An 11025-nucleotide genomic window follows, 5' to 3' on the forward strand; every position below is an offset into this window, starting at 1 on the left:
TTATTCTACGATTCTATTAACATTTATTTTAATATTATGCTCATTACATTCTATTATTCTATGACATATTATTCTATTACATTCTAATAGTTTTATACATTCAATAGTTTATAATTACATACATTCTATAATTTATATGACATTTAATTCTATATCTATAACATTCTATTATTATATTATGTACACATTAGATTCTATTACATTCTATTTTACATTATCTATTACATTCTATTATTCTATGACTAGTATTCTATTAATTCTATTGTCATATTTACATTGAATTCTATTAATTATATTTATTCCTATTATTACATTATTATTATATTATGACATTACATTCTATTATTCAATTACATTCTATTATTATATTATGACAATTACTTCTATGATTCTGTTACATTCTATTATAATATTATGCTATTACATTCTATTATTTTATGACATTATCAATTACATTCTAATAGATTTATTACATTCTAATAGTTTATAATTACATTACATTCTATAATTATATTATTCCATTACATTCTATTATTCTATAACATTCATATTATATATTAATGACATTAATTTTATGATTATTTACATTCTATTATTCTGATTACCATTCCAGCTATCACTCTGCTTAAGAAGAACCAGCTATCACTCTGCTTAAGAAGACCCAGCTATCACTCTGCTTAAGAACCAGGTAGCTTGTTGTTGTTGCTGCTGTTAAACCATTATTTATCCAGGCTAGTCTCATTGAGATAAAATGCATTTTAAAGTGAGTCCTAATCCAAGACAACAGCCGGGCATGCAGTAATTGCAATACTGTATCACAATACTTACTGAAATATGTCCTCGTAATTAAGTACGTTTTATCTGAACCTTCCCTCAGTGGTGGGATTTTCAATGATTTGTTTGTTTGTTTTTTCCTCAGGTCCCCACAGTAGTGAAGGTTCTCCACAAGCAGCTGAAAGAAAAGAGCATGAAGTCTAGACAGGGCTATTTGTCTGCTGACAGAGCTGGCCAACGTACTGCCAGGGGTCCTAGGGGAACACATACCAGCTCTCACATCAGGTAACTTCACTTAGATATTAATTTACTGCATTCTGGCAGGTAGCCTAATGGTTAGAGTGTTGGGCCAAGAACCTAAAGGTTGCTAGATTGAATCCCAGAGCTGACAAGGTAAAAATCTGTCATTCTGCCCCTGAACAAGGCAGTTAACCCACTGTTCCTAGGCCATCATTGTAAATAAGAATTTGTTCTTAACTGACTTGCCTACTAAAAGGTAAAATTGTTTATTTCTTCTTCCTAGAAAAACTCTGGGCCTACTGTAGTGATAGGCTACAACAATTGTTCATTTCTTCTCTGTACAGGACTATTTCCTGTCCCTAGATAGTTACCTACAGTAAGTTAAAAAGGAAATAGTGTTACGATGTCTATTGGTACAATGCCAAGAAGTCAACTTGACATTCATATTAACCTCTCTTCAGGTATCATTTACTCAGAGAAGTCTACCTCGTCCAACATGAAGATCAATGCCCTCTATGTCCTCCTGTGCATCCACCCTCCTGACGTCTTCCAGCCTCATGAAGGTAATTCTGCCAGTGTGGTAATGGTAATTCTGGTAATTCTGCAGTGTGTGCAGGACCCCTTCTATAAGATCACCTCCGAGGCCCTACTTGTCACTCAGCAGATGGTTAAGATCAGACACCCATTAGGCGGTAAGTAGCCCAGAGGTTAGAGAGGTGGACCAGAGGAAAAAAAGGTTGTGGTTCATCTCCCTGGTAATGAAAAAGTGGGGACTGAATTGGCAACTGGATAGCTGCTGGTGTCAGATCATTACTGACACTACTATGGTGCCCTTGAGCAAGGCACTTAACCCCCAAAATAGCTCTCCATCCATGGATAATGCRCCGTGTCTGACCCTTTACTTCTCAACGTGTTTGTCCCGATTTCTGTTACAGCCAAATGGACAAAATATCAATTATCTTCTATTCTAGACAAACTACCTGCATCTACATTTGACGTCAAGCACTACGTGAAGGACTTGTTCGCTGGCACCCTGAAGAGGCTGAAGGCTGCAGACAAAGACCAGGAAGTGAAGGAGAGGGCCATTTCTTGTATGGGTCACATGTGTCACCTAGGATACCTAGATTGTCCTGGAGAGGCTGAAGAACRAGATCACCAGGTAGGCAGGGTAGAGAGGCGGACCATCAGTATCCAAGGTAACATCATCTGCTGAAGAACGAGATCACCAGGTAGGCAGGGTAGAGAGGCAGACCATCAGTATCCAAGGTAACATCTTCTGCTGATGTACCTTGACCCCTAAACTGCTCCATCCCTCCAACACAGTGCAGCTTCCCTGGACGGAGAGCTATTTCRGGGGGTTAAGTGCCTTGCTTAAGGGCACCATAGTAGTATTTTCTCTACTATTCTCTTCCCAGGTTGACAGCGGTGAAGACCATGACTCATCTCCGCATTGCCCCTTAGGATTGACCTCTGACCTTYACTCACAGAGGGCATCCCCATCCTGGGCTCCTTCCCCGGGAAGAACCAACACGCCCTCAAGCTGAGCATGCCGACCGGTCTCAACATGATCGTGAGGAACAGCAACAGCCTGAAGCCACCCATGATCGATGCCGTGCTCAAAAAGCTACCTGCTTTGATTGAGSAGAGCAATATGCACATATCCCAGGTGGCAGTCCTCACCTGTATGGCTAAGGTGTGCCCCTCCTCCCTGTCCAAGATCGGGAACACTGTCCTACCTGGGGTGTTGCATCTGGTTMATTCCCCAGTTGCTCCAATGAGGGTCTCTCTCCGCCATACTCACTCCCTCAGAAATTATTCCTATTCTGCCTTGAAAGTTGATAGTTGGAAACATGTGATATTAAAAGGACTTTGAAAAATATATTTAGTGCCACTAGTTACCTTGAAATCAAAGTTGAGTTGAAAACGTGCCTTCTTGACATTCAGGTAATACTTGTTAAAAATGACTTTTCAAAGCAGGTGATATTCAGYGCTATTTTGTAGAGCTGTGATGTTGATACAGTATTCCCAACGAATACATTGCAAATAAACAAATGTTTAGTTAATTTGTTAACTGTGCACCATCTAGTATGTGAAACTTAAGACTTTCATTAAGCCCCCCCCCCCCACAAAACATTGATGAACGGGCAAACAAGATGGCAAATACTATTTACACGTATAGATCATTTATTGAACAAACAATAAATAGATAACAGGTGGGTCTAGGTCACTCGTGTTCCTCGCTGCGTAGCCTGGCGTTGGGGTTGGTGATCTTAATAGCAAGCTGAGCTGCCCTCTCCACGATCAACTTCCTGTTCTTTGACGACACATTGTGGGCTATCTCTGCAGCATGGGTCCTGTGGAGAACAAGGGAAATGTTACAGTAACAGACAAAAGAGGGAAACAAGGAAACGACTGTCATCAGGGTTAGGGTCAATTACATTTTCATTCAGGAAGTATACTGAAATTATAATGTTTCAATGCTTTTTAACAGAGATACTGTATATAAATGATAAGATGGTCTCGTCTCCTCCCTAACAATGGGAGTCGTTGTCCMGAAGGCGGGAAGGCAAGGCGGTCTGCTTATCATGGACAGATTTTGACGTCAGTGAACCCTCTCGCTTACTCATCCTCCATTTTCAATTAATTAAATGGAATTGACCAATCCTGGATGTCACCCGTTCAAACAAATCAATTTGAAGAGCCATGCATCCCATCAATGAAACATCTATTGTGGGAACATGACATTATTCCACWCCAAGTAAAGCCTTAGAATACATAAAGATCAGAGTTCAGTCAAGCTAGTGCAAGTCTGTTTTTCAGACGGTCTGGAACATGGCCTTTATGACATGACGTTGTAGCAGGTTAACTTCCACCTCCTGGCTACAGGGAGAGCTAGGGGTAGAATGGGTACTTCCTCTGCCRTGCTCTCCCTCCTTGTTCAAACCCTTGGCATGAGTATGGATGACCCAGCAGACCATGATGACAGAGGGGCAGAGGCGGAGTCAGACCACCCAGAGGAGGAGGAGTCAGACCACCCAGAGGAGGAGTCAGACCACCCAGAGGAGGAGTCAGACCACCCAGAGGAGGAGTCAGACGCTACTATATCTCCAGGGGATTATATACCCACGCAGGACACCGCTTTACGCAGGACACCGCTTTACCCACATAGCCTGGTCAAGCAGGACCCACATAGCCTGGTCAAGCAGGACCCACATAGCCTAGGTCAAGTGCAGACAGACCGCTAGTCACATTTGTTTCAGATGTTGAGGCTATGAGAGATCAGGCTGTTCCACCAGCCTAGGACACACAAACAAGGATCTATTGAGATCAGGCTGGTTCCACCAAAGGTTAGGACACACAAACAGGATCTATTGAGATCAGGCTGGTTCACCAGTATAGACACACAACAAGATCTATTGAGAGATCCAGGCTGGTTCCACCAGGCTAGGACACACAAACAAGGATCTAATTGAGATCAGGCTGTTCCACCAGGTTAGGACACACAAACAAGGATCTATTGAGAGATCAGGCTGGTATCCACCACTAGACACACAACAATGATCTATTAGAGATCAGGCTGGTTCCACCAGGCTTAGACACCAAAAAGGATCTATAATAGAGATCAGCTGGTTCCACCAGGCTAGGACACACAAAACCAAGGATCTATTGAGAGATAGGCTGGTTCACCAGCTAGGACACAACAAAACAAGGAATCTATGCAGAGATCAGGCTGGTCCACCAGCTAGACACACAAACAAGGATCTATGAGAGATCAGGCTGGTTCCACCAGGCTAGAAACACAAACAAGGATCTATTGAGAGATTCAGGTTGGTTCCAACCCAGGCTAGACACACAAAAACAAGGATCTTATGCAGAGATTCAGGCTGGTTCCACCAGGCTAGGACACACAAACAAGGATCTATTGAGAGATCAGGCTGGTTCCACCAGGCTAGGACACACAAACAAGGATCCAGATTAAAGTCAGGAGCATCGCATGACATTTGCATTTTTTTTACTGAGATACAGCCTATGAACTCTTGTTGTGTCCTAGAAACTAACATTTTGTTTATTATAAAAGCTAAAATGTTAATACGAATACCAGTCATTGAAATTACAAAGTCATGTGGAATAAAAGGTTTCTACATTGTGTAAAAGCACTAGTTTTCTTTTGAGATGTGTTACATTGGAAAAAAATGGTACACTGTCTCTAAAAATATCAGGTCTGTGATGATGACATGCAAAATAGATGTCATTCATTCGTTGGTCTCCTGAAGAAGCTATCCCTTTTCTGTGGCCCCAAATGTTTGGCTATACTGGTACAGTTACCAGGTTGTTAGCTAGCTAGCCAATGAGGTAAGATGACTGAACAAAGTGTAAGCAAATGGTTAACACTGCGAGTAATTTTAGAACCACGTTGCACATGTAAAATGCGCTCCCAGCGATTCGCTAGAGGAAGATAAAAATGTTGCACCGGTAATATGGGTCCGATCTTTTGCCGTGGTTGGGCTAGAAGCAAGCTCTTTTTGCTGTAGTAATGGTGCAACCATGATGCTAACGAATCTGCACTCTTTTTTTCTCTAGAGAACTCTGAAACACCGCTACAGCGAAGTCTTACCATTACAATTATTATCTGGGAGAATTTTCTCCTTGGCACACAAACTAGTCACACGGCAAAATMTTTTGTCGCACTTTTAGAGCCCTGCAATATGAAATATTGCACATGAATGAACACATACAATTTAAATGAAATACTGTAAATGGACAGAAAAAAACAGGGATAGTCCAAAAAAAGACTTMATTCACGTGCAATATTGACTCAAGTCACCATAACATTGCACCATATGCYGTATAATGAGTCTGACATCTGGGCTGTGTTCAATAGGAAAACGTTGTGAAACATTACCAATAAGTCATGACTAAAGYCAACATGACTCCTTATTCTACACGTAGGAGACATGTTTGTTCCGTACATAGCAGGCATCTAATTGAACATTCCTCAAGTTTGCGCCATCTGAACGCAGCACCAGGCMAGATACAGCCGTCAGTGGCCTTTTCTACATTACAGAGCGTTCAGATAGTATGTTCTACTCTTGGTATTTCTGTCTCATGCAGAATAGGGAATCATGTCAGCTCTATTCATTACATTTCTATCTACAACACAACATTTTACCTGTTGGATTCTATCTTGAAATATACTCATTCATGTTACCATACTGATGACTTTATATGCATAAGTAATGTATATATTAGGGGTCAAGGAAGGGTCAAGAGGAACTTGGTGTGTGGGAAGTGATATAGAAAATKAATGAGTGAGAAAAAAAAAGTGCAGAAAGTTCATATTCTGTTCAAATATATTATTGTAGAATGTGAATGCCTCCCTCCTTAGGAACAAAGGACAAGAGTCTAGTTTCAGTTATTGATGAGGCAGGCCAGTGGCTGCAGAACCAGGACCATGAGGGATGTGGATCTCAACTCCAGACAAGGTCAACAGATGGAGAGAAGAATACGCTGGAAGGGGGGGGGGCCACGTCGAAGAACATCTCACACACACATACTCTCCAGGGCCATGAGGTTCCTAGAGACAGGCAGGGCCATGAGGTTCCTAGAGACAGGCAGCGGCCATGAGGTTCCGGTAGAGACAGCAGGGCCTGAGGTTCCAGAGACAGCAGGGCCATGAGTTCCTAGAGAACAAGGCAGGCCATGACAATACCAGTAAGAGGAACCTACTGTGTTTCTGTCTAACACCGGAGAAGGATTGGTTATCTTAGACATGCAAGGAGGTGACTCCTCCTAGTCAGAAGGTATAAAGATGTGCTTGTGTGATGTCGTGTATGTTGTCTTTGCAGCTGTATGACCCAGTGGGGTGAATAAAATAAAAATAAACTTGGTTTGAGCTTTTTTCCCCTAGTCATCTGAGTTTTTACTCTGTTTGTTCAGAACCTAAAATCTCACTAAATAGACACCTGTGGTTGGGATCTTACTTGTTGCGCATCACTAAATAGACACCTGTGGTTGGGATCTTGCTTGTTACTCATCACTAAATAGACACCAGTGGTTGGGATCTTACTTGTTGCTCATCATGAGGACCTCCAGCTCCTTGATGTTGTGCACCAGGAACTTCCTGAAGCCGGAGGGCAGCATGTGTTTGGTCTTCTTGTTGCTGCCGTAGCCGATGTTGGGCATCAGCATCTGGCCCTTGAAGCGCCGCCGCACCCTGTTGTCGATACCGCGGGGTTTACGCCAGTTTTGCTACAAAGGAGAAGATAGATAAGGAGTAAGGCAGTATCCTGTAAATACAGTAACCAGCTAGTACGTTTACACAGACAGCACGATTCTGGGCAAAAGAGATGCTCTGATTGGTCAAAAGATCAGCAGGTGGAAACTGAAGGGAGTCGTCATCAGATGATGTTTGTGATGAAGGGAGCACCTGAACTTGTCCAAGAAGGAACACTTGTTTTCCTAATAAATGTGAACCTGGTTTAACACATCCACGTAGCGAGGGTTAAACTAGACGTTGCTCTAACTCAGGTAATTGTGGTCTGAACCGTACCTTGACTTTCACATAGCGGTCCGACTGATGTCTGATGAACTTCTTCACCCTCTTCTTGACGATCTTAGGCCTTTTCAGAGGCCTGAGAGCTGCCATGCTGCCTGGAGGTACAGAAAACAGGAGTCTGTAGGATGAATATGTATGAACTTTCCAATTTGTAAGTCGCTCTGGATAAGAGCATCTGCTAAATTACTTAAATGTAATGTAAATGTAATGTAAATGTAATGTAAATGTTAGCAGTAGCCTGGAGAAACAAGCAGTCTTCTCATCATCTTTCCCATTGGATTTACAGCCCTTTATTAGCTAGCTTTACCCACCTTGTTCAGGGCTCGATACTGACATTTTAGATTTAATTTCGGAGTGCAATTAAAAATATGCTATGTATTAATGATAAGAATTTCCAGCAATTACAAAATACAGGGGTTAAGGAGCTCATCTCCTGAAGAACCTATTTTCTTTCTGTGCTACTAAATGGTATATGGGGCGATTTTTCTTCCTAGGGGCACTGGTGCTCCCAAATAMAATTCTAGGTAGCACAGAATATGTAGGAGCATATGCGACCAAAATAGTAGCACTGTAGAGCCCTGGGGTTGTATTTTAATATTAATTTAACTAGGCAAGTCAGTTAATAACAAATTCTTATTTACAATGGACGGCCTAACCCTGCAAAACACAGACGACACTGGGCCAATTGTGCGCCGCGCTATGGGACTCCCAATCACGGCCGGTTGTGATACAGCCTTGAATTGAACCCGAGTCTGTAATGACACCTCTAACACTGAGATGCAGTGCCTTAGACCGCTGAGCCACTCGGGAGCCCCAACCACTTGTCATGCGTGTTGGTTTAGCTACTGGTTATATGAAACGACTGAATGATTCTTGGTAGCCAACTAAACTTTATACTTCACCTCAATGGAGTTGACTGTGGGCATCTAGTGTGGGCGGACTAGAGCTCCGACATATAAAAATGAAGTTTATAAAAAATTGTCCTGTTGCTATTCTCTGGGTGCTGAAATCTGTAGTTACATTTTTTTTTTTGAGAGAGACATCGGATCTATTGTCCACTCACACTAGTCAGTGCACAACTCAGTTGATGTGAAGTACACAGCCGATTTGAGCTTATTAGGCTATTCTCTTGGACGCAAAGTCATCCAGCTAAATAATATGTACTGAACAAAARTATAAATGCAACATGCATGTCCCCAGCACAAGGCAGACCTATGTATTGTCTCATATGTATTGTCTCATGCTAATCAGCATCTTGATAATCCATCGAATTGACAGGTGTGGCATATCTTGGCAAAAGAGAAATGCTCACTAACATGGATGTAAACAATTGTGTACACAAATTGAGCGAAATAAGCTTTTTGKAGGTATCTTTTATTTCAGCTCATTAAACATGTTGCGTTTATATTCGTTTAGTGTAGCTAGCGTGCTAGCCTAGCCAACACACACTGCTTGAGATGATTTGACTAGTATTTGCTACGTCGTTTGCTACGCTAACTAGCTGCTCTATTTCGCACAGCTTGCTTGCYTGATGTGCCTGCATCATTTTTTTGAAGATGTGTTCATTTTATGTTTAACGTTCCYACTTCGGTACTGTACTACTTGTCACAATGTGTCAAAAGTAATGCACTGGACGCTACTGTGATACAATGGATCAACGTGGTGTGTAGCCACGTCACTCAACTACAGTTTACTACTAGATATCTTGTCTTGAAAACTGTGAATCGACCCGTTCTCCAACTTTYCCCTAGTTAGATCAGTGGGAATACATGAGCCTCACATTCTGACCACCGTGTCCAAAACTGGACGGACCTCAGCTGTTAGCGAGCAGATTCGAATAACACAAGGTTAGGTAACCATCTTTTGATTCGACATTTCAGTGCCCGTTTTTCTTGAAACAAAAGTGACACATATCTACAAAGTTCAGCAACAATAACGAAATATGTATAAAGTTTGATTGAATATGTAATGAATAGCGTTGTTTTTTAATGGATTAGAGTCATACATTTATAACGATGATGACAGATATACATTCTTACTTACCGTTAGGGCTGTATGCTGCCTACAGGTAGTTGAGGCCAGAGAAAAGGGGAGGAGATTGGAACGGAATTCTGGGTAATAAAGTGAAAGAATGAAATAGAATCAGAGCGATAGACGAGAATAGAACAACTCCAGGAGAACATATAAAACGTAGAAAATAATCAGACAAAATCAGGCTTACAAAAATGTATTTTAATCACTCAAAATTTGACTGGTTACAATAGCACGGCTGACTTTGGAAGCCGATAAGTACTAGGAGTCAGGGGTTTTAGATCAGATTAGTCTACTCTCTTTTTCTATATGCTACACTGGTGTCAGAAGCAAGATGGCACCAGGTCATCTGAGTTTGCTAGGTTTCCATGGCTTTACTTGAGTTCTGCGGTACGAACCTCCAAACTAGTGACGCGCGGGTCAGATGTTTGTTCGACCCGCCCACAATCGCTAATAACRMATCCGCAACCACCAAAATAGGTTATGTGATAAAGTGAAAATCACCATCACAGGAGAACTACGGATACATAAGACAGCTCCAGTGCCACAGATCCACACACAGYTAGYCAACTAGCACTGCAGCTACARCCCCCCCACACTCTGCTTAAGTCCCAAATGRAACCMTATTCCCTGCCTAGYGCACTACTTTCCACCAGGGCCCATTAGTGGTGCTAACAAACAGTTTGATGTGTGAATGATAATGCAAGTAAATGCATTATCTTAAAACGGCACTCGTCTCCTTTTCACCTAATTTAACAGCTGATTTACTTAAAATGTACTTAAAATCATTAATTATTAGAATCAGGTGTGCTGGATTAGGGTTGGAGCGTAAATTTACTTTGACGGTTTACTTCAATGAAATCAAAATTAGTCACTTATTTTGTAAGTGTGTTGTGAGACAAATCCTTGTACAACAAGCATATTCACACGTTTTCCTCTGTTTCACTCCTTCCTCACTACCCTCTCTGCTTAGACACGCCTACCGTCCCATTGAAAGACGGCAGCGGCAGAAAAATCCTCAAATGGCATTGTTTAATTGGTCGAGGCTATATGTTTGAAGTGTAAGTGACAGGGACTATTTGTTGTGGAAGGAGTGGTGCCAAAGGGACGGAACAGGACAGCCTGTAGGGAGAACCACTGTTAGAGTGGTGCCAACAGGGGACGGAACAGGACAGCCTGTAGGGAGAACCACTGTTAGAGCTGGTGCAAAGGGAACGGAACCGGACAGCTGTAGGGAGAACCATGTTAGAGCTGGTGCTAAAGGGAACGGAACAGGACAGCCTGTAGGGAGAACCACTGTTAGAGCTGGTGCTAAAGGTCAAACGGTAACAGGACAGCCTGTAGGGAGAAACCACTGTTAGAGCTGGTGCTAAAGGGAACGGAACAGGACAGCCTGTAGGGAGAACCATGTTAGAGCTGGTGCC

At 42.1% G+C, this 11025-nt stretch overlaps 2 protein-coding genes across 5 annotated transcripts in view; one reads left to right on the top strand and one right to left on the bottom strand.

Annotated features, from left to right (window-relative positions):
• Window positions 1–609: 609 nt before the first annotated feature.
• Window positions 610–11025, top strand: part of LOC112071187 (cullin-associated NEDD8-dissociated protein 1-like) — a 15040-nt gene continuing 4624 nt past the window's right edge. Inside the window, exons 1-5 of one of the 3 annotated variants that reach the window (XM_070439293.1) lie at window positions 610–688; window positions 920–1059; window positions 1476–1577; window positions 1986–2173; window positions 2430–2893. In XM_070439293.1, coding sequence (XP_070295394.1) covers window positions 1511–1577; window positions 1986–2173; window positions 2430–2558 — 384 coding nt within the window. In that variant the 5' untranslated portion in view covers window positions 610–688; window positions 920–1059; window positions 1476–1510 and the 3' untranslated portion in view covers window positions 2559–2893. Of the gene's footprint in view, window positions 689–919; window positions 1060–1475; window positions 1578–1985; window positions 2174–2429; window positions 4242–11025 lie in introns of those variants that run through there. The other 2 variants (XR_011475786.1, XR_011475787.1) reach the window with 2 other exon arrangements.
• The window catches only part of LOC112071186 (large ribosomal subunit protein eL32), an 18377-nt gene continuing 10532 nt past the window's right edge, over window positions 3181–11025 (bottom strand). The window contains exons 1-4 of one of the 2 annotated variants that reach the window (XM_024138641.2): window positions 9614–9699; window positions 7565–7665; window positions 7082–7263; window positions 3181–3368 (exon numbers count right to left, since the gene is read on the bottom strand). In XM_024138641.2, coding sequence (XP_023994409.1) covers window positions 3239–3368; window positions 7082–7263; window positions 7565–7660 — 408 coding nt within the window. In that variant the 5' untranslated portion in view covers window positions 7661–7665; window positions 9614–9699 and the 3' untranslated portion in view covers window positions 3181–3238. Of the gene's footprint in view, window positions 3369–7081; window positions 7264–7564; window positions 7666–9613; window positions 9700–11025 lie in introns of those variants that run through there. The other variant, XM_070439292.1, reaches the window with a different exon arrangement.

This window comes from Salvelinus sp. IW2-2015, unplaced genomic scaffold, assembly GCF_002910315.2.
Source record: "Salvelinus sp. IW2-2015 unplaced genomic scaffold, ASM291031v2 Un_scaffold1541, whole genome shotgun sequence".
Lineage (NCBI taxonomy): Eukaryota > Metazoa > Chordata > Actinopteri > Salmoniformes > Salmonidae > Salvelinus > Salvelinus sp. IW2-2015.